General features: G+C 37.9%; 1 protein-coding gene across 2 annotated transcripts in view; it reads right to left on the bottom strand.

Moving 5' to 3' along the window:
* Positions 1-24,810, bottom strand: part of LOC130256642 (opsin-3-like) — a 79,955-nt gene that overhangs the window by 46,955 nt on the left and 8,190 nt on the right. For both annotated transcript variants that reach the window (XM_056498450.1, XM_056498459.1), the window contains exon 3: positions 8,318-8,643. In XM_056498450.1, coding sequence (XP_056354425.1) covers positions 8,318-8,643 — 326 coding nt within the window. The remainder of the gene's footprint in view (positions 1-8,317; positions 8,644-24,810) is intronic.

The following is a 24,810-nucleotide window of genomic DNA, read 5'->3' as shown; positions in this document are numbered from 1 at the left end:
TATTAAAGATTATGACAGACTTATTTTCTCCCCATCTTATCTAAACTATGAAAAATGGCAAACCCAATGAATTCCTATTTTCTGACCAGCCATTAATTTGATTTACAATGAATTTGTACAATGCCTGATTTACACTAAAGTTTTATCACTGCTTCTCTGCAAAACACAGACAATTAACTAATGATTTATACTTTTGCAAGCACAGAGGAAAGCAGATCATCATCTTTTCTCATGTCTGTTTCCCTTCCAGCACGATCAGACCTCAAAGATGAATCTGATGATGTGCATTAACATTTGGTTGACACTTTTTAATCAGAAATACTGAGAACAACCCTGAATGAGTATAGCTGCCACTCATGAGCAAGATGTGTCTGTGCAAGCACAGCTGCTGATGTCCTTAAAAGATTTTAAAGGTATTTTATGTAGGATTGATTCACCATACCTTTACTCTCCTAAAAGCTGAGATAGTGAACTTCTAAGCCTTGCAGCTATACATGAAGAAAAAAATGTGAGCTTTCTCCTTTATTTCTCAGGATTTGACATTTTTCTCCACTGTTACAGAAAACACTGTATTTATTCCCTTGAAACAGAATCCTTTAATAAAAACTGGTATAAATGTAGTGCACAAAACTGAACTATTTTTGCAGTTGAAAGCAGAAAACCCCCAAAATCAATACTATACTTACACTGTTTTCATGATAGCTACCTAATAATCACTTCAACTCCTGGGAAAACCTTTACAGTTACGAAAGAGTACAAGACTAAATAACCTCTTTAAAAACTAAGCATGCTAGTAAATCACCCTCCTAGATAATGAAAGCAATTTTTTATTCAAACAGGTTTTTCATTAAAATTAAATGAAAAAAAATCAGCTAACAGGAATAATCAGCACTTGCTTCACTGAAATATTCTTGAACAAAAATGTAAGGATAGAAGTGTCTGAAACATGAAATACTGACATCTGAAAATTGCTGTTTATAAAAGTATGAATGTCAGAAGTTAGTGTCAGAATGCTATAGACTTTGCTTGAGAAGTTATTCTGTGTTTGTACTTTATATTATGGCCTGGCATTAAATAACAATGACATAATGGCATAATAATTTAAATACTATAGCATTTTTTTTGAAAATTATTGAAAAAAGGTATCATTTAAAAAAATTATTGATACAGCATATCCTCTTTTCAAGGTCAAAAACTATTTCCTTGGTTTTTATAATATAATTTGGTTCTTTTAAAGCTACACAGATTATGTATGAGCAGCTGAAAAAAAGTTGCTGGTTTTGAGAATAATCTCCTTGATGTGATTTTCTTTCTCTACTGAGTACAGAGGGAACATAGAGGAAAAAAAACCAGGCTAGATAGATTCTTAAAGTGCCTCAAATTCTCACAGATAATTTCTCAAAACCATGTGCTTTCCTTCAGTACAATAGGAGTAGTAGTATCAGCTTTGCAAAGCCTTGGAAAATCAGTGTGCATTTACAGTATCCTCAAACCATCAAAGGAAAAATGTATGGAAATCACTGAAGAAAGGAAGAAGAAGATCTACCTCTGTAAAGAATGGTGTGAGGGTAATGGAGAAAAGAAGTAATGGGACTCATGGGCTGTGAAGATGGGAGTGGTTACAGAAATTATCAGAAAATTTTTAAACAGAAAGAGTTGATATGAAAGGATTTCTTATGTATGTAATATCATCTACAGATTGCAATCTTGAATCTAAATAAATTACATATTCCACAGAATTTAATAACTTACTAAGAAATAGGGAGATAAAACTTTTTGTCTTTTTTCCCCCAAGTATTACACAGCTTTTTAATCCCAGATATCACCTCATCTACAGAATTCTAATAATTTTGATCATGTTTAGAAGCCAAGAAGACTTGAAAATAATCAGAACTTCAAAGAACTGATCAGTGATCACAGATATAGAGCATATGCAGTCTAATGTCTTTCAGTGCTCCTCTTCTTTGAAACAACAAAAAGCAGCCAGCTTTTCTACTGGAGATATAATCTAGAAATTCTGAAAAAAATACAGTGTTACACAGGAATTTAACTTGCTCTCTTAAAGCCCATTCTTATGGCAAATACCATAGAATCAAACAATTTTAAAAAAGTATCTGTTATCACAAAATATTCTTGTTATCGCAGAATCCAAAAAATGGTCTGCTGCCAGCTTTGAGTTCTGCTGCAGAGTGGCTTGAAGAATGAAGAATTTGGCAAAGGCCAAACAACTGCCCTGTAAGCAGATGTTGAATATTTACTGCTAGGTGCTTGTTAAATGCTGTAGAGAAAATTGGGAAATACTATTTTTTTTTTTAATGATAGACTGTATTATTTTATAGCAGTTGATAATCCAGCTGATGCTTTTTATTACATTTTGTAAGTTTATTACAATTTTCTCAACCCAAGACTTCTATTTTAGTAAGTTCCCTTTTCTTCAAGATGATGTGAAGGGAAACATATATTAATTCATTTGCAAACTAAATCTCTTTTTGCTTTGAATGAGATATAATTATTGTATATTTATGGCAAGGTTTAAAAATTAAAGGCAAAACTATTTATCATTTTTCTTCTATGCCACCAGAAACTAGGAGGGAAAGGGTACATGAAGATCCAAAGGAAAGAAATAAAATTTATAAATATATGGTAAAAAATAACAAGATATGGCTGTCTAATGAGTATAGCTGACTGTTTAGGCTTAGGCTTTGACCTCAGCAAGGGTCAAACATATTGAAATTAAGTAAAATCCTGAATATACTTAATGACATTTGAAAGGGATGATCTACAGGAACCATACATCCAGGTCTACATCATCTTCACCTGAATTATTTTTTTTATTAAACAATCAGAAAAAAAATTTGAACTTTGCTTCTATGGCTATAAACCTGGTTTTATTCAGGGTTCTAAGAAGTTAAGATTTAGGAGTGCACAATTGCTCTTTCAGTTTTCTCAACATAAATCATAACTTCAGTGCCATCAAAGATGAAGTTTCAGAAAATCAAGTTTCTCTATAAATAGGCACATGAAGCACATGACAGAATGATGGAACAATAATTACTTTCCCATCCTACTCTTTGTATTATGTGAAGATTTTTTCAGTTTAATTCACCAAGCATTCTGCCCTAATGTGCTCTCTTCCTCCAAGTGATCATTTCCAAAAGGGATGGAAAACTGGAAACATTCACAGGGATGGTCCTTCTACTTTGTTTTCCTTTCCTGACTATTTTAAAGAATTATGATACAATAAATGCTTTTACAGATATTGTTTAAGTGTTCCAAATAGCAAAGACATAAAACAAGATTAAGGAATCATAAATTATAAAAATTTACCTCTCTTCTTTCCTTTCTCTATTAGACTTTCTGTGTGGGCACAGGAGATTTCAAAACCACCACTGTTGTTTATATGCAAATCTTTCAAAAATAACCTTAAGCCAAAATCTCATCATACACATTTAAAAATTAGTTTCTTTGGGTTTATAAACAAGTGATAATTTCCCTCCCTGACATTTCTTCTTACATAAGAGATGGAAGCACTTCTCCTCTACTAAATCTGGTACTTTGAAATCAGGAGGAGGAGTAAGAAATAGGAACAGACAGCTCCCTACTGTGCAAATTTGACTTTTCCAGTTCCCCAACAGGATGGTAAGAACCACAAAAGTCAGGAGATAAGATAAAAAAAGGTTATCAGGTTCTTCTATGATAATATTTGGAAGCCAGAAACCACGTGGCACTTTTCAAAAGAAACAAAAAAAATTGCTGTAAAGGAAAATAGTTGGGTAATTCTACCACCTGGACTGACATTTTAGTCACTAGTTAAAAACTAGAAGTTTTTGAGGAATTAAACAATAACAGGTCCATCACAGGATGGAGGACAAGACATACTGGCAAGGCCAACTTCTGCCTCATTTAGTCTTTAAATTTTCCCTAAATATTTTTTCCTCCTTTCTTTGTTGTTTTTCAAAGACAATATCAAAGCAGAACTGGAATAATGACAGAAAAAAAAAAAAAAAACAAACAACAAAACAAAAGCCATCACATTACAGGATTATCAGGTCACATTGAAAGTCCATCTACTCCAGAATCTCATAAAACATTGGCCCTTTTCCCACTTCAGCACACAGAGTAAGAATTGCATGTTTAAGTCTTTGTGCTCTGCTTTTAGTGAAAGAAGACTGACAGGGAGATGAGAGTCTTTTATAAAACCAAACTGAAAACTTTTCTTGAAACATCCTTCTGGGAGTCTCCTTGTCCTTGGGAAGAATTTTTACATGTAAGTAGGAGATAATGCAGGCTGAAGAGATCTCTTTTTAAAAGTTTTGCTAATTTTCATTAGGCTGGTTCACATGAGTTCTCTGGGCCCCCCAGTGGAGCATTTTAATCACGTTGTGTCTTTTGTGCTACAGTGATCACAATGCTAATCTCTGTAATTCCACATTTGGGAGCCCACTTTTCAAAGTGTAAACAACTGACACTGACTTCACAAAGAACATTTTTCCAGAGGGAATGAAAGAGTAGAGTCACAGAGAAGCATCATAAGCCAAAAAGTAGGAAAAAAAAGTGATTGTACAAGAAAAAATAAGCCATCCTCAATTACCTTCCCTTGTGCTGTAGAATGTGCTTGAATAAAATACATGTGAATAAATTTTGTGAGGGAGAAAACTTTGCTCCTTTGATCAGACTCAACCATCCAGATAAACTTAGCCTGGAAAAGAACTCCATAACTTTAAAGGAAAATGTAATTCCTAAGGGTCTTCAAGTGTGAGAAATGGCAAGAGCTCTGAGACAGGAGTGGAATTGTTTTTTAATGCTGTTTAATGGCATTTTCTATTAACATCATTTATATAAGGATGTTATTGACTTCTAATTCCTTGAAAAGATGGTCCTTCATAAAAACCTGTATTACTGAAATCCTTTTCACCATTACAAAGATTGCAGATGACTTTGTGGGATCTATTAATGCTCCAAGTGACAGAATGCCACAGCATCTGACTAAATTTAGAGAAGAAAAAGAGAAAGGCAGACCTATAATCGCTGTCTGCACAAAGAAAAAATGAAGGCACTGTGCCAATTCTTGCATTAGCCATCCCAAATATCTTAAGATATTTCTTCCACCTCAATGAATTTACACCACACATAATGGCATAACTCCTGCACTCTTGATTTCAGGGTGCAATACCATTATTGCTACAATGTTCAAACATAAAAAAAATTATTTTATTATGGCAAAATTACAAAATGAAGTCAGAAGATGTAGCAAGGAGCTGAAATTGAGATAATGCACTTACTATGTTTGCCATGCTCTCATATTACTTCAAATACATACACAGAGGGTCACAGGACTTTAATCTACAAGGCCAGAAAATGGCAAGATAATTAATTTCTTTTTGCCCACACCAGAAAGCTACAGCATTACAATGAATGCAAGTCTCTTAACGTTTTCTAAATTATCCTACCTGCTCTTTGTGCTTTTATATTAGAACTACTATATGTTCATTTGCATATTGCTCATCTTTTCTTCTAGTTTGAAACATGACATACTTTAGCATTTCATGAACTATCCCATTTATTACAGAACAGTTAAAGGACCTCAGACTAATGGCAAAGAAGCCTGTACTTCAGTGACTGTGTCACAATATGTTTATTAGAAAAGTATATATATGTCACAAGAGTTTATGAAATGCAAGGTTTTAGGATTATGGTGGTGAAAATAGTTCCTGGTACATCAGAGAAAGCTGAGGACTGGTGAGTTTTCTGGTTGAGATTCTCTTTGGTGAATATAACTTACCAAGAAAATCTTTTACAAACACCAGGAAAGTATTAGACATTTTGTGTAAAAATTTAGGCTTTAGCTATTCAAAACTTCACAAATACTCAGGCAGCTCTTAGGAACTCTAGACATAAGACTTTAAATATATTATCTAATTCTCACTGAAGTTCCTTTGCATTTAGCAAGTATTAGTTCCCTAAGGCCTGCCCCTCCAACAGGCTATACAAGATTGGGTTCAATTTTCTTTCACTTTCACCATTTACAAAATTTCTTAGGAACCTCTAACCTTAGCACCCCACAGGCTTGTGGATCACTCTGGAAGGCATGAGGAGAATGAAGAAGAGAGGATTGTGGAAAACGCTCTTCCTTATATCTTTTTTTTTCATCTGGACAGTTTAAATCAATCAACCTAATCTTCCACCCAGTCTACCCAGTCTTCATGACTAAATATAAAATGGCTACAGAATGCATATATCATTTTTACAATACTGTGTTCTCTCAGTATGTTTGCCACAACTTCTCGAGATCCATCAGACAGATCAGTGAGATTATGAATGCCTTTGATATAAAAAAAAAAAAGGTGGATAGAATAACATGAGTCTACATTTAGCACTAAAGTATGTGCTACAGGAGCTTCATCCATACAGGTATTTATATATTGCGGATGATGACTGTTGTCAGCAAGGCCAGTGAGGGTTGAAGGAAAGAGAAATCAAAATTTTAAGAAAAATGTTTCTTCTGCATGTTTTCATACCACTTATTCCAAGATCTTGCTTCTTACTTTGAGGTGACGGCAAAAGAAACTGCTGTCCAGAGATCAGATTTGGACTGATACTTCGACTATTTACAATCACAGGAATTTTTTTCCATATTGATTTTGCACAACTTTTAAGAAGAATACTAATGTGTGATTCATGAAAGGGATTTTACTGGCCCACTCAGTACTCAAAGAGGAGAAGATTTCCCATTTGGGCTTTAAGTGTTCTCAAAGTTTTGACAAATTGAGTAAAACAATCAAACTTAATTCCTTATGACTAATCAAAGCACACTACCTTCACTTTAATTCTGTAGGAGAGCCTCAATTCAGGGATTTATTGCTCTTTTTCCCTTTTAACACCCTTAATTAATTCATCTGAACATTTTAGAAAATCACTTTTTAGAGAACACCTATACATTAATTCCTCTCTCATTATTCATCATTAAATTTTACTGTCCCAAGAGTATTCAAGCTTCACAATACCACACCCTTTTCAGGATCTTTTGTTCCATTTTGGAATATCTGCAGTGCACCTTAAACCACTGAGAGAAAGTATTATTGTAGTAGGAGGAGGAGGAGGAGTAGTAGTAGTCGTAATGGTGGTTGTACTCAGAGGGAAAATTTAAATGTGGCCTAGAATTACAAAACAAGGTGATCCTTGGGATAACTCAATAAATCACAGTAGAATTACATTACTGTAGAGCTAAGATTCCAGCGATTAAGAAGCAGAAATTATTAAATGTTATACTCCAAAACCAGGAAGAAGTATTTGCTTGGATGTCTAATTCATAAACAGGTAAGCATGTATTTTTACTTCATCACAAATGCAAATTTCACTCTGATATGCTGGTCTTCCCATATACTGTTTTCCACAGTATTACCAATCATAAAATCAGTATTTGTATGATGTTATATCTTTGTTTTGACTGGAGCTTCAAGAGAATTAAAAAGACTGGTGAAGATCGCCTGCTCCTTCCTTGAGTATTCCTGAAGCCTTTTCAATTTCATTTTGGCTTTCACTACCATCAGTACTTCCAAATTTGATGAAAGAGAAATGCAGAACACACCTCAGAGAGCAGTGTGCATGTGGCAGTGTGTGTTTATTTATTTTATTTTATTTTATTTTATTTTATTTTATTTTATTTTATTTTATTTCATTTTATTTCATTTATTTTATTTTATTTTATTTTATTTTATTTTATTTTATTTTATTTTATTTTATTTTATTTTATTTTATTCAGTTTCTTGTTATAATGGTTTATTCCTATGTTCCCCTATGTTTTCCCCAGTTGGTCTGTCCACAAGTTTTATCCACCCCTGAAACTCCCTTATGTGGCATTCCACACCCCTTTTCCATCATTGTAACCCTGCTCCTTCTTCCAGCCCCTTCCTTGTCCATCATTGTAACCCCGCCCCTTCTTCCAGCACCTTCCTTGTCCATCACTGTAACCCTGCTCCTTCTTCCAGCACCTTCCTTGTCCATCACTGTAACCCTGCCCCTTCTTCCAGCACCTTCCTTGTCCATCATTGTAACCCTGCCCCTTCTTCCAGCACCTTCCTTGTCAGTCTTACCCTGGGCCAATCCCTAGTTGTTCCACCCCTTTGGAAATCCCCTGTTACTCGATATCCCATTGGCCCATGTGACCCTTTCTCCTCCCCCTGCTCCCCTCGTTGGCTGTAACCCCATAAGACGCTGCCCTCCACGCCTCCCCCAAGGACCTTTTATTGTTTGTACCCACCCCCTGATCTGCCCCCATAGCCCATCCACGTGCACTGTGGGATCAGGAGCTGCTTACCTGTTTGACGGCGTACAGCAGGCGCCCGTAGCAGTACATCATGACCGTCACGGGGACAACCAAGCAGAAGATGAAGAGACAGATGATGTAGGATGTGGACTCAGCCGACTCTGAGGACCAGCGCACTGAGCAGCTCGTGCCTGCCCCTTCTACCCCATAACTGCTCCATCCGAGCAGCGGTGGCACGGTCCAGAGCAGGGAATAAATCCAAGAGCCAGCGACCGCCAGCAGAGCCTTGCGGAAATCGTCGCTGCGCTTGTGGCACAGGGTGAGAGTGCTGTAGCGCTCGTAGGACAGCACAGCCAGCGAGATCAGGGACACGATGCCTGCAAGGAACCAAGCAACATAAATGCTTATTTCCGTTTCTTTCCATGTATCCGTTCCAAAGCCCAAGAAAGAAGATGATATTTTTGGCTATTAAATATTTGAAGCAATAGAGAAAATTATTTCTGTTATTCTCTGTGTGTTAATCCTCACCAGTCTTGCTTGCTCTGTCCATCATGTAAAATTTTGTTTAACTCAGATTTATCTTATATTGGAAGATTTTTATACTTGACAGATATTCATCTTCTACTCAGGCTTTCAGATTTCTGTTTTAGTATTAGTCAGGGAAAGTCAATTTTCTATCTGAATAAAAAAAGAAAATGAATAAAAGGGTGAAAGATTCCCTGGATAAGAGCTATCCAATTTTTTTAATCCATAAGCATTTTCAAGTAGTGCATTGACTTTTACAGGCAGAAAAAAAAATCAACCCAAAGAACCCAAAAACCATATATTCAAGACTGGGAACCCCAAAGTGAAAGAATCTTTTGCTTGTTTGCTCTCCCCATCAGCTAGATGAACCTTGAGTTCTGACCATTCATACAGAAAAAAACAGACAACCACATCATGACTGGGATATGCCAAGTTGCAACTTTATTTACACATATATTACACAATCAGGTTTAAAAGTAATTTAGGTTATATTAAGCCTTAGGTGTTATAAACACATTTTATTTTGCAAAGGAAGGCTTTAAAATTTAGGTTGTAGGATATTTCCATTCTCTTTCACAGTTTGGGACTCAACCCACTCTGCAAAACTTTACAGTTTTCCATGGCAGGCTCTTAGTCACGACTTGATGGAGGGTTTTGTTATTTCCTATGGTTTTGTTCTCCTTGCAATTCTTGGTGGTGCAACATTGGATACCACTTCCAGCATTTATGACCGAAGGAACTTGTTTGAAGAGATTTAAAACCATATTTTCCAATGTTTTCCAGTCCTCTTCTTTTGCTCCTTAGGATGAAAAACCTGAATAGATCAATGTCAGTCCATCTCTTTCCTTAAGTTTTTCCTTGATCTCTGCTATTAAGAAAGATCAACTATACAGTAGCACTGAGATATATAGCCTGCCAAAATTCTCTGGTTTTGATGGTACCTACTCCCAGAAAATGGGTTAAAAGGGAAGCTGTTCTTCAGGGGAATCCATAGCTGTAATCCATTTTCCCCATTTACCTGTCAGCTGCTCCTGAAGCTCCTTCCCAAGCACAGAATAAAGGTGAGTCAGAGATTTCCCTTGGGAATAGCACTAATCTATCCTTTACCTGGGCAAAACAACCCACACACAGACCCACACAGGGCACAGTGGGATATTCTCCCCAGGCACAGCGTTTTGCTCCACTTTTTCTTACAATTCAGTGACTCATTTCTGAGTTAACTGGATGCAGGCACAGCTATTTCTGTCATCCTGACAGCAATCTGCAGTTACTTTGTGCAGAGCTGGGTACAGCAAGGAAATGCAAGCACTGCTTGCTGCAATAGGATGCATTGTTTCTCAGAGGAAAAGAAAGCTAAAGGGTGTGAGGAGAAGGCAACTTCTGAACAAGAAAATGTCTTTCTGTTATGAGAGTTTGTTAAATTATTTTCCATAAATTAATTTCCATAAATACTGGGAAGTCAGTCCTAAAGAGTAGATACATTTACAGCCGTAATAGCTCCACTAAATTCAGCTGATTTATAAACTTGCTTTAAGGCTAGGCTATTTTAGAGACAGGGGACACTTTCTCATCATCCCTCACCTAATCTAATTTCCTATATAACACCACTCTTGAAAGCCCTTGGACTCAAGAGCAAAGATTCTACTGCTCTCTTCATGCTCCCAGCCCACACTTAATTATCTTCACTTTCTTAGCATTGCTGCTTTCTGCTTCACTAAAGAGCTCCTCTCCATCAAAAACATTTTGTTCATGTAGGTACCTAAGGCAAAAATCCAGATTTTATATTTGAAACTTAGGCCTCTGTCAGGTGTTACAGATCTATTTCTGTACTTTAGATCAGACAATCATGGACTAAAGAAAACTGTCTCAGGAACAAGAACCTCTACCTTCCCAGCTGGGTGCTCTACAGCAAGCATCTCTTGTTCTGGCTGTACCTCTGATGGCAATCGTATTTTCTCTGCTTTGATGAGATGGCAAATGAGCTGTACTTTTGTTGAGAATATCCTACATTCCTGCTTGTGTGGGGCTGCCTAGGAAACCCAGATAGGATGTTCAGATTTCCCTAGCTCGGGATCCTGCTTCCTGGATTGCTGCTTTCACCGCTGGGCTCTCAGGTCCAGCCTGGCTGCCAGCTCTGCCTGCTCATCCCTGAGGCTGTGCTACTGCCCAGCAGCTTCTTCTGGTTTGTATTGTCATGATTTATGGCATACATTTACACTTCCTCTTCACCTACTGCCTAAGGAAGATGCTTAGCTTTCCTCACACTGGTATTTATGATGGATGCTTCATGGCATGGCTCTGAAGACAACTGACCATGAATGCAGGATTACTTGTTCTACAGATGCAGAAAAGTTCTGTCTTACACCAGCAGAAAATTAATGTTCAGATACTAAATTAGGATCATGGTGATGCCAGTCAAGAATAAATCAAATACTAGCAATCAGACAAAAGCATAAAAGTTGCCTTTAAATTATAGAAAATAATTTTCTTCTCTATAGTGAAGAAAACTCACCTTTAATTGCACATCTTTGTAGGAGCAAATTCATCTTCACTCACCTTGTTATTATTTAGCTCCTCTGACATGACACAAACTACACTTTTCTCTGGAGGACAAGAGTTGTAGTTTATGGAATCCCAGACCACAAAAGTTCAGGAAAAATGCCATTATTTTTGAATTTGGCACAGTAAGACTTCAAGGTTTGAACTTTGTAATAGCACTACAATTAATAACACTCTACATTGACTTCTAATACTTCAAGACAAGGGGAAATGAGGACTACTACTGAAAAGATAGTTTATAATAGAGATTAAAGAATTCAGCATTCTTTATATGGTTCAAACTTAGTAAGCCCAGATACCTTTCCAGAAAAATTACACTTACTTTGAAAGAACAGAACAAATGCTTTGAAAGACAAAAATATAAATTTAAAGGCAAAATCAAAATAAAAATTTAACAAGTAGCTTTTTGCAACAGCGAGATACATTTGATTGAATTGGCTGTAATTAAAACACCTATTACCCAGGTGAGGAAGAAACAGGAGTAACAGAAGGCACTGTAACCCCTCACATCACTTTGTGTGACACTGGGCAGGGACACAAAGTCACAAAGATGTGCCCCAACACTGCAGCTCCATCCAACCTTGCTGATGGATGGCTTTCACCTTAACACTGAAGCCAAGACTGGTCAAAATCAAACCACACCAAGAGTAACCTTGGTCCAGTGTTAGGGCAGAGAGTTTCCAATGTCCCTGATTGCTGAGAATACCCTCAGCATTTTAACTAACAAAAAACCCCAAACAGGTTTTTTATTCTCAGTCTTTTATTAGTTCAATAATTGAATCCTAGAAATACACCACTATTCTTTCATCAGTTATAACAGATAATAATTTGTTGGACTGAAACAACATAATTTCATAAAAAAAGCCAAACCAGGTTTTGTTTTCAGTATTTAATTTGACACAGCTGGAAATAAAATATGAGGATCAGGTGTACATGACCTGCCAGCTTGCAGTGAATGAGCTGCCAGCAAAAAACTGATGATTGCCTTGTCCTTTACATGCTTTTCTGTAGCACCCAGTGTGATCCTCTCCATAATTTTTCTGGGGACTAATTTTAGAATAACAAGATTGTAGTTTCCTCAGCCCTTCCTCACACCCTTCTTGTAATCTGTTTTGGCTAAAGTAGAATAAAGCCTCCTCATTTTCATGCCTCCTGGTTTTGCATGCAGAGTTCTCTTAAAGCCAGGTGCATCTAACTGTTGTAACCTTTGTTAGAAATCCTGCTGTTATCTGGTATTCTATTTCATGCACTAACTGTTGCAGTCAGAGGCATTAGTGAGAATCTCAGCTTAAAAACAAAAAGCAATTAAATATTTTCAGATTGTCTCTGAAGAAAAGATTTGAGTGCAATCTCCATGGACTTAATAAGCAAAAAACAAATTTAAAAAATTAATGTAAGCTATAAAAAGAAGCAAATAATTATAATTCTTTATGCCAATGTTTCATTCGTAGTGGGTAGTAACATTTATGACTGTGTATACTGTGTATATTAATTTCAAATGAGTAATTTTTTCTAAAACTGCAATGAAATTAGGTTCACAAATTGCAAATCTAAATGGAATTTGCTTCCAACAAATATTTAGAGCCTCAAGCTGGTACCTAGACAAATAACTCCACAGGAGTCAATCACAATGAGAAATGTAATTTGCTCCCCCAACATTTCATGCATATATAGGAACAAAAATGAGATTCTCACTGAACAGTACTGAAAAATGTCAAAAATTCCATTGCAGATTGCATTACAGGAATAGATAATTATTCAAAAGTTAACCATGGAAATAAGTGACTTTGAGACTAGCTGGGTGGAGCATAAGCCTTGCTACACAGCAATTAGGTGAAGTGAGTACAGTGCAAGAAATTAAGTTTCAAGTCATAAACCAGGGCAGACATCTATTTATAGGGCTATCATCTGAGACATTATCTATTATTTACTTTTATTTAAGGATCTGTACATTTTTCCCTGGCAGCACAGCACAGAGTATGCTGTGAAAGGCACAGCAAATCATTACACTTTGTTCCCATGGGTTCTAGCTGAAAGCATTACATTTCTTATTAGTTTTTGATGGTTTATGCTGCTCACTGATGTAGTAATTGGGAAGGGGATGCAGCTCACCCATGGTCTGGAGGCTATGAAAATGTGAGAATCCCAGGAACTCAGCCTACACTGGAACAACGTTTTGAATACTTAGACATATTTGCTCTCTTAAATGGAGATCTGCTCCATCTGAGCAAATCCTTCTGAATCTGAAGGTCATTACACTACATCATGGTTAGAGTCCTGGGCTTCCTGGAGCAGTCCTGACTGTGTGCTGAAAGGGATATCCTGCACTGTGTTCCATCTGTCAAGGACCAGGGGCAATGAAAACACAGGTAACCTTATTAGACTGAGAATGGAGGGGTGCAATAGCACATTCTTCAGTAAGAAATTAGGAGAAAAACAAAATCCAAGGGCTTGCAAAAATCCAAGATAGATTTCTCACACCCAACCTCCATGAAGATTGATTTTAACCACCCACAGGCATTGTCTCATGGTTTTCATTCACTCACAGGGTCTGTGCCTAAGAGATCTTGTCTAGAATTTCTTTTATGCAACAAAGAGAACAAGAGACTCCAGCTATCAGTTCATAAAACCCCTTGCTTACATGTATCTCCCTGGCAACAAACTGGGTTTTGGATAGAGCTTTTATACACTTCAGGGGTCTCCTGCCATTAAATCCTTCATTGCTTACAAATCCTGCCAGTACAAACCTGGGATGTCTGAGGTGAGACTGCTGCTCCCTGTTGGCATTTCCTTGAGGTCATGCTCCTCTCAGTGGGTGCAAGATCCTCCACCCATGAGTTCTTACACTCTGTTATTACCAGCACACAATCCTTCAGGCTTGTCCACCTTTTCTTTTTCTGTACCCCCTAACCCCCAAAAAAAAAAAAAAATAATTATGAGCCTGCATCCAACCACGAGCAGATTTTGGCAGAAGAACCCAAACCTTTCCAGAGTTAAAAAAAAAGCTGAACCTAGAAGGTATTTCAGAGTGAAGATGAATTGACTCAAAGTGAGGCCTGGTCTTGGTGGACAAACAGTACTAGCCTGACTTGTCTGAAGTTCAGAGAGTAAAGAAATCACAGCAGAACTTTTTATGAGATAGCAAAACCACAATGTGAATATAACAACTGATTAGTTCAGGGCTAATATAAAGGATATGAGCTGCAGAGAAGTGGATGGATGCCTCAAAAACTGACAGAAGTGGCTGAGAATGGAGTGTGCTTCCAAAACACTACTGGCTTTATTTGGATATGCCTATTAAATATTTACACTATAAACAAAGAATAAATGGTAAAAAAAATCAAATATTCTTTTATTTGGTGACTCTTACTCGAGTTGCTCCCACATATTAGTGTTCAGAGCACAATTTCCTTTTGATTTTTAATGCATTAAAAGCATTTCTACTTACTTGAAATTGAGAAAATATTTCCCACAATCATTTGTTGAACATTAGCAATAACAACCATTTTCCAAGTACAGGCTACCTCAGATATCAACCACTCACTTTGAACAGAAATAAATCCACCAATTGCCATTATTCGAATGCCTGTAATTATCTGTTCTCTTTTGCTAAGATGACTTAGAATCATGAGTCCATTAGAACAGGCAATCATTCCCTTCTCCAAAGAATTATCTTCCTGCTTAATTCTAATGGGAGTAACAGTTTAACTTTGCACTTGAAAGAAATCACTGAGAAATCACTGTTGGATCCAACCCTGCTGGGAGAAATATGACAACAAGCATTACTGGTCCTGTTCAATAAATCTTTCTTGCTCTTTTCTCAAGGGTCATTTCTGTGTTTTATCCTTTCTTTGTACAACAAACCCTTTCCTTTGTGTTTGGTGGTATCTTCAATACAGACAGCATGTATTACTTTTAGTAGGAAAGAAATATCTCAGGTATTTCCTCTTTGTTTCCCCCTCCTTGGCTGAATTTTTAAAGGTATTTTGTTCTTTAAAGGTCTTAATTCCTAGCTGTATCTGCTGACAGTGTGCATCACTGAGTGCTGCTATATTTTTCTGCAGTGTTATTAATATGCCTATCCATCCAAACAACAAACTCCCAGTGGCATAAATAGCACAAAGAATTCCCTTTTGCATATCAATATATCAGCATAGCACAAGAACATCCCTGAACGTTCACTCCTGTCTCACTTTCCATATGTTATGCAGGACCCCCTTGCGTTCTGGAAAGAGGCTGGCCCTGGCAAATTCCTGCCTTGACTGCCTCCATATCAGTACATTTATTCTGCTGCCTTAGGGAGTCAGAATAAGAAATGTCAGCACTAGATGGAGCTCCTGTACAGCAACACCTCGGGAGGAATCTTAGGGGCTCGTGTGAGCAAAGCAGAGATGGAGGTGCAGTGCTGGCTCTGCAGGAGGATGCTCTCGGGGCAGGCAGGTTCACTGCTGCATCCCCATGCCCACACCATCCTGCAGGCTCCCCATCTCCTCCAGGACTGCTCCTTTTGAATCGTGGGGGGCATCCCCAGGAGCCTCCTTCATGCTGAGGATGCAGTCTCAGGGGGTTTCTATGAGTGGAGCATGGCACCAAACAAGAGGTGAAATGACATCATTACAAATACTAACTCTTCTGCATCAAGTTTTTCATAATGTCTAGTGGTCAAACTGGTTTTTATTCTAATTAGATATTAATTGGCCAATAAATAGTCATATCTGATACTATGAATGCAGTCTCAAAATATGATGACCAGGCTTTACCCTGCCTTTGAGCCAGGAGTTTCTTGTGCAGTTTTAGAACCCCACAATCTCACATGGTGTGGAGGTGAATGAAGCACCAGAGAAGACTGCTCCTGTCTCTACCCAAGATCACTGTGATGGCTGAAGGATGTGCCCTGAGGAAAGGCAGTATTCCCCATTCCCTTACTGCTCCAAAGGACCTCAAAGAGGAGATCTTTTGCTACATCCATTAAAAAATTAAATATAACCAATGCAGACAGAAATCCTTTACAGTACATTTTCATCCAGTCAATGTGTCTAATCTGCAATGCTGGATAGATGGCTGGAAATTGCACTAGAGAATATATTGGTGGAGGTGTGACATACTGGGGCTGTCCTGGAGGGAAGCCATACCTTACTTAATCCATCAGAGGTCCCTGGCAGCACTGTGCAGACAGGGGTGATGCCTGCTTGGATAAAACCTACTTGGATTTTCAGACAACTTTGACTAGCCCTATGGCCTTTAAGGATAGTAAGCTGCCAAGTAATAACAGAAATCTTCATGTGAATAAATAATTAAATAAAAGTAGGAAATAAAAGGTGAAAAAATTAGCTTTCTTAGTGGAAACTGCAGACAGCAAATTTCCCCATGGATCTGTGCTAGGCCCTGGGCTATTCATCACATTAATAAATGATCTGGAAAAGATGGAGGAAAAGTGACAGGTTTTCTGATCATACTACACAGAATAACTCATAATCAACAAAAACTGACTGCATCACAACCACATGAAACAGAGCCATTGAGCAGATGAGGTGAATTACTATATAAACTGCCATATGTGCAGGGAAACAGACCTGGCTTTAAATACACAAAAATTGTTTCTGACTTCCTGCTCTGCAAAGAGAGTTGTGATAGAGACCTTTACACTTCCACTAAGCAGCAATGCTCAGTAGCATTTAGAAAAGCAAATATCAGGACTTAATAGAAAAGAAAAACAGAGAAAAAAAAAAGAAAAAAGGTGGATAGGGAAAGATTATATAGTGTTTCCTACAGTAAGGTTTTCAAACTGAATCATCAGGTTGTAGACTCAGACTACTGAAGAAAGTCATTCTCTTTGCATAGTACTTAGTTAATAAGTGGAATTACTTGATATATTATATTGTGCATACCAAAATTTTGCAGGTTTCTTGAGAGCAAGTGGAATGAGAGATAAATGACCTATTAGATTCAAAAGTACTGCTTCAGGGAAGATAGGTGTCCCTGTGCCACAAATCCAGGCTGTGGTACTGTGTAGTGGGAAAATATCATTGGATGCTGAAAATTATCTCAGCTTTAAGTTTAGTATTCTAGAAGAACAGCTAGGCAAAATATTTTTAATGGAATATTCTTGATATCTATACAAACAACATTTTGCAAGGCATAACTTAGTTATTGAAACAATAAGAAAAAACAGTTACAACACAGTAAGAGGCTAATACCTGCTAGTATCTGATACCAGTATTTCTTTTCCAAAGGTCTGAGTGCCCACAACCCTAGAAAAGATACTAACTTGTAAAACTCCTACTCATTCTCAAATTCCTTGTTAAGCATGACCTTGGTGCACTGAACAATAGAGAAAAACTTCCAAGAAGCAAATCAGATGGTGATATGTCTACTGCTCTTATCTCAAAGTATATTAACCTAAGGCTTTGTCTTGCCTTATAACCTGCTTTCTAACCATTAGAAAAGGTCTGTTTAAAATCCTGACTAGTGTATTTATCTGGCAGCATTTCATCCTACTCCTATGATGTGATCTTTGTCTCTCTCAAGGATATTAAATAGAAATACATTTTCAATTTTAAGAAGTACACATAATAAAGCAATCCTCAACATACTCATGCAGCCACTGCTGGACCTTGGTCCTCTTGCATTGCCACTTTTTTTCTCCAAAAATTGAGCTGTTTAAAAACAGAGCAAAATTCTGAAGTTTGGATAAGTTAGGGCAAACTGCTTTGATTTGTTACAAACAATTGCACAGAGAAGAGTTCCTTGGTGCACAATATTCAAGTGTACAGAATATATAGATAATATACACACAAATGCCATGTACCTACTCCAGTCTTTTGCTGAGAGGAAGAATTTGGAACTTGCCATCACTACCATATCAACTCCTGCCCTAGAACTGTTTCTAAGTGTGCTGAACTCACACTGAGGCAGGCAGGTCCTAAAGTCATGTTAAACAGGATTATCTATGGTTTTGTAAAATTCATACCATTTCTTAGCTGAAAGCAAATCTTGCCAGATGTTAATGTGCTATTCCAGTACTCAGAGGTCTGCACTAGACTCAGACAACACTTAGACATTAAGCAATAAAATGTCATATATAAAAATTATTTTGTGGTTTTGAATTCTAGAAATTACTAAAGTCCTAATCCAAGAAAAGTTTTACATTGCTGTTGATTTGTAAAGATAATCTATTCCTCATGAAAATTTTTTACAATCAAGTCTTCTTTTTGATGCCTTGTTTTCTGATAGTCACTTGGTCCTGAACAAATTTCTACTGTTATAAATCTCTACAAAAATAATTCAACAGAAAGAAGCTTCCTTCTTTTGATTCATGTGAAGCCTGTTAACTTTGATTCCTTCTTGCCATAGTTATCTACTATTTCTGCTCTTAATTGCATTAGTGAAACCAATAGAAACAATAGGAGTGGAGGAAAGAAACAATAGAAGATATAACTGAAAAACACCACTAGAAAATGAGCAGGTAGTGAATGTCTGCCTCTAATAAAACACTGTGAAATGATGTAAAGATTGCCATCTTAGCCCAGTCAGTCTTCTGCTTTGTGGCTGCTACACTTTCTTAAGGAGCAGCAGAAGTTTGTATCTGGCCACAAGATGGGACTGCACTTCCATCATATTGGCATTGTCTGTGAAACAGGCTTAAGAAACTACAACTAGGAGAAGGAACATAATTTTACAACATGATGGTTAGACTTGTTGGCTGAAACAGCCCAGAGCAGTTGAGCCTGGTGCTGACAGCTGGCACAAGAAACCTCCAGCTGAAGCAGTGAAGTCTGGCACACTGGTAGGAGAGATGGCACCAGGTGAGCTGGATCAGAGGCATTACCATCCAGACCACAGAGAGATGCCTGGCGAGTCAAGCAGCCCCAGGAACCTGAGGTTTCACCCTTGCCTGGGGTGATCCCCTGATTGCATCCCCTGATCCTCCCTGGGCCAGCACAGCAGGGAGGGGAGAGGGACAAGCAGGACCCAGGCTGCTCAGGAGGGAGAGCACAGGGACATCTCACAGAACTGGGATGGGGGTGTCACAGTGCCTGCTTGGAGTGGTGCTCCCTTGCATTTGCTGACTGCAGATTCCAAACGTTCCTCCTGCCTGTGTCATTATGGGAAAGTCTGCAGCAGACAGAGGGAATTTCGAGTTGGTTTTTAACAATCCATAACAAAACCAAATTCACAAATCTTCCAGTATTGGGAGGCATTTGGATTATTTAAGAAGTGAATCATGTTAGCTGAGAAATCCACAGAAGCAATTAAGTGGTTTGCAAATCAGTAAGGGCTGTAGTTCATTGACATTTCTGAATCTTTAGTTTCAGAGGCAGTTCTTCAGCTAGTGTTGATATGTAGGAAATCACAAATGTAAGCAGAACAGTTTCAGCTTTCAAAAAAACTTATTTTTCTTTTTTAGTGTCAGCAGACTAATTTAACAAAATTATTTTCTCACTTAATACACTTTTAAAATTAGAAACGTAGCAGAAACACTTAACATAAAAAGCCCCAAGCAAAAGGAAAAAAAATACAAACCCTAATGATTACTTTTAAGTATTCAGTATTTGCCACAGCTGAGGGGGGAAAAAAAGATTTTATAGCTATCACCTATTATTGTGTCATTATATGGAACTATGCCAATAGTTCTGTATCCTTTTTATCACTGGAAAGTCTGTAAGTATCATTTGCTTACTGGATTGGAAGACTGCTTAAATGCTTCCTAAAAAGAAAAAGACATAGAAAATGAATGTCATGAGTTAAGAAACTGTCAATAGGTAACTTGGATGTGAACAGCTAAAGATAACATCCTCTCTCTGGCATACTTCAGGGACTACAAAGGAAGCTTAAAAGTTTCCCAAAAAATACCAAATTCTGTTCAAATGTGTCAGCATGTGGATGATCTTAACAGTTCCTAAAGATTGTTAAACACATAGTCAAAAATAATATTATTTAATAGCCCTTCACAAGCAAAGTCCATTGATCTGTAATGTGGGGTTTTTTTAATTGAATATTGCTTATTTACTGGACTCTATTTTATTTCATTATATCTACTGAGGGACCAAAAAGCCAGCTACATATTAATGACATATTTTTTCACACATATGTGACCTGACTACCAACAGAGCTGGCTTCTGCCTTTTCCTAAATTAAAAAAAAAGCCAACATCAGCATTGTCTGGGTTAATGCCATGGCCCAGGATTAGGGAAAAGGGCCTGGAAATGTCAATGATTAAACTTGAACTCTGACAGAAATGCTGTTTCATCGTCTCCAGCAGGGTTTATAGCCAAGACCTTTCAGACTCAGGATCCATCAGGATAATTCTGCAGGAAATCCAATATGGTCTTTGCCTTTAAACTGCTATTTGAGGTGTCTGTGTGAACTGATGTTGCTTGTTACTTCTTTGCATGGTCTCCAGCATTCTGCAACGTGTGGTCATAACACAGAACCAAAAGTATGAGACTGTGCTGCAGGCATTGCTGCCCAGTTGGAAAGCATCAAATATTGGCAGAAATCTGTAGTCACCTGCACATGCACAGAAACAGACCCTGTGCACTGACAAAACAGATTTTTGTCAGCATTGGCAGCTGATGTCTGTACACAAAGAATGCCAAAGGATGATCAATTTCCTTACAGAATTCTTCTGTTCCTCTGTTCAGGGACACACACACACACACAAACTCTTGTCCATCCTTCACTCTTACTATTTCTGCATGTTTTTTGCTGTTTTCTTTTGTACAGGCATTGGGAAAATGGACTCTAGATTCTAGATCATACAAGAAAACAGCAGAAAACATTAAGGATGGCAGCTAAGGGAAAAAGTGTTTCCATCTGCATGTGGCTGGTGGTGCAAACTGAGGGTACCTGAGGATGCTTTCAGAGCACTCTCCAGCTCCTGTTGAGCCCTTGCTTGAATTTCTGCAGTGCTGAAAGATGAGAGAGGGGAGGAGGAGGGAAGTGTGTGGGTTCTGGTACACTCCACAGACCTACTGCTCTCTAGCATGGAGATGGGACCCAGACCAGGGAAAGGAGAAACAACCATGGCTGATAACAGAGACACCTACTGCCTGTCACAGGATCTTAACTCTGTTAGCATCAACAGCTATAGTCTGTAATGCCTTATAAATGGGCAAATTGAATGACACTGTCCTGCTTTTTAGTAGAGTTAATTTCTTCTCAGTAGCTCTCATAGTACTATGTTTTCTATTCAGAACAAGAATGGTGTTGATAAGACACTGATATTTTCGGGGTTTTTGCCAAATCATGTTTATCCTAGGTCAAGGACCCTTTTTTTCCCCCTTGTCTCATGGTCTGCCAGTGAAGAGGCACACAAAAGAAACTGTGAGAGAGCAAAGATGGAACAGGTGACCTAACCAAAGGGATATTCCAGACCATAGAACAACATGCCCAAAAAGTAAGCTGAGAGGAGTTACCCAGAAGGGCAGCTGGTAAGGATCTCACACTGGTCAGCAGGTGGTGAAAACTACATTGTGCACCATTTTTCCCCCCTTATATTGTCATCACAGTTATTATTTACCATTATTATTGTATTTTACTTTATCTTCAATTATTAAACTGTTGTTATTTCGACAAAAAAATTCCACAGGGAGAAGAGAGGAGGGCATGGGCAAGGCTTGAGCACAGTGCTTCATCTCCAGCCCAGCAACATCTTGGGTGAGACTCTGCTGTAATCAAGGCAAAACCTTCTCTCATCTCAAGAAGGTGTTAAAGTGCCTACCAGAGTGAAGTCTCTGATTTCAGGAATAACATTCAAAGCAGGACATTTGGTGTTCCATTTCCACTTTATCTTCATGGCATGATTCCTTCTTTATCCCATTTTCCAAAATTTTTGCCCAAGTTGTCTCCCCACTTTAAGCACGTGAATTGAATGCAGAAGTCCAGTGCTCATGCTCTACAAATCACCTGTAGAAAGAGCTGACAGCATTTTCCCTACATTATGAATTTGGGATTGCAAAATTGGTAAGAGGACTAGGACACCTCTTCATGGAAACACAACAGACATCTTAAAAATGCTCACTCTTCCAGAGCTATTCCAGGTGATCTCAACTTTGTACAGTGTTTAATGCCTGTAGGAAATAGAAATTCCTGGAAACATCCTGGAAGAGGATACTGAAGTGGGGAGGGAATTACAAGCAAAAGAAAACCAGAGAAAGACAAAAGAAATAATAAACACCCCATTTGTGAGGGTCATCTCATGACTTCAGAAAGGTACAGAGCAGGTATCTGCCCTGTCTCTAAGGGGTTGAGCATTTCATTTTTTCCATGTAAGGCCCTGTATTTAATAATAAGCAACTACCTCACTGATTAATTATTTAAATGAAAAGTATAGCAGGCTAACTTCAGTTTCTCTAAAGAGGAGATGCCAAAAGAGGAATTTGGATTATGTATCTTCTTAATAACTACTTTTGTGTTTTTGTTTACTATAAAAATCTAATACGTATCAAGTGCTGGAAATTGCATAGAAAAATTCAGGACTGTGAATTGTTACACTGTTTTAAAGTAACTAAAATCCTCTAGGTCATGACAGCATTTCTCCTTTTCTTTTTAGAAATAAATAATAAATCCTTTGATTCATTCCCATGAGTCAGGCACTGTTTTTTCCCTTCCCTCTGTTAGAACCAGCAAATTATTTCTGATACTGAGCACCTACTGAGGAAAGCTTGCATGGGTCACAATGACTGCAGGCATAACAGAGTCTAGCCACTTCAAATGTTTCCAGGGTCTGTTGCAGAACTGTGTTTTCCTAAGCATTACAGATCAGTTGTGTTTGCTACCAGCTTTATTTATAGAAATATCACCTTTAATCCCATCCCAAGCCCACTGGAAAAGGAGCAATCAATGGTCAGTGGGCAGGTGAGGAGCTGCTAAGGGTGGTTTTGCACTGGGAGATGAGTACTGATGCATCAGAGCTCAGAAAACATCAGATGAGTTCTTGCAGGATCATGCCTTTTCTGTGGAAAAAAACACCTTTTCACTGAGAGTAATTTATCACATTTGAGATCTCAATTGCATCCCATAAACAGAGAGTTTCCAGTATGTTGGAAGTCTAAATGTGAGCACCTTAGTTTAATGCTTAGTGAGTTTAAGACACAGCATATAAAGTCAAGGTAAAACACTAAGAAGAAAATAATTTTTTTAAGATCACAAGGCAGCTGAACTTTAAAGCAAAATCATGAGCAGCTCCATTTCTCATTCATTGTGTTCTCTGGCAGTTTGCAAGGGAATAAATCAATAACTGCTTCATATGACTGAGAAGATTGTCTACCCACAGAGTTGAGTATATTTCTATAAAGATTAAAGTCCTCATTTAGGTGTGACCTTGAGTTATCAGTGGACATCAGGACACATCTACCTGCCTTACTTCAGTTCAAATAGGGCTGGAGCCCTCTGCTGCACCCTGGGCTGACAGGAGGCTGTGTGGGAAGACACAGACATGGAATCACACAGCTTTCATATGGCATAGGCATCTCTGGCTCCTCTGGAATAGTGATGTTCTTTTACACAACACTATTCAGAACTCATTTTTTACAATGGAATATTGGAAACAACTTCTTGGGCAAGCTGCCAAATATTTTAACCACCATGAAGATTAAGAAAGAGAAAACAACCAGCAGACACCAGAAAACAAGAGCTAAGATTTCAACAGGCACAAAAATTTCTCTGCTAGTAATGTGCCTTGGAACTTTTCAGCATTAGAATCTAGTGTTGGATTTCTGGAACCAGAGACAGCTTTGTCTTTCTCATATGTATCAATTTATTTAATGTTTTATCCTGATCTGACATGGCATGGAGTAGTGATTCTAAGAATTAACTCCAGAAGTCATCTCAGCTCAAATTCTGCCTGTCCTACATGTTTGGGAAGTTTACATTAGTGCAAGTATCTTGGAAAAAGACAAATTTTTTCTGAAAGTTTTAATCTGTCCAGAGATTTGAAATGTTTAATAAGGCATGTGCAGATATTACATGTGATATGGTCAAAACTGTAAGACAAACTTAATCTTTGGATGGCATATCAGTTCCTGTGTATGTGGTCTCTGTGGGAGTGCCTTAAAAATAATATATTTTTCCTAAATTAAAATCTAATGCTTAATAATTTCATGATCTATTTAACCATCCTTTTTTCACCTTGCCTGCAAAGTTTACTGAGAGTTCAGCTGTGAAAATAGATCCTGTCCCTGTCATTTTCCATGTTTGCTTAAATGTATAACCATGAGCCTGTCAAACCATGATGAAGTGGTGGGTAATGGCAGCAAATTTTAAAAATCCATCCATTTCCCCAACTCAGTGACGTGTGCAGTTTCCACTGCAGTGACCTACTTAACAGAGCTGCAATCAAGGACAAGCACCAGGATAAAATCATTTGCTCTGGGGACAGGTCATGCTGTTTCTACTCTAGCTCTATTCCTGGTGCTTCCCCAGGTCAAGACCCAACAGCTCATATTCCATAGCAGATC

The sequence above is a fragment of the Oenanthe melanoleuca genome, chromosome 1 (assembly GCF_029582105.1).
Source record: "Oenanthe melanoleuca isolate GR-GAL-2019-014 chromosome 1, OMel1.0, whole genome shotgun sequence".
Lineage (NCBI taxonomy): Eukaryota > Metazoa > Chordata > Aves > Passeriformes > Muscicapidae > Oenanthe > Oenanthe melanoleuca.
Note: the sequence above shows the minus strand (reverse complement) of the source record. Positions and strands in the feature narration are given on the sequence as shown.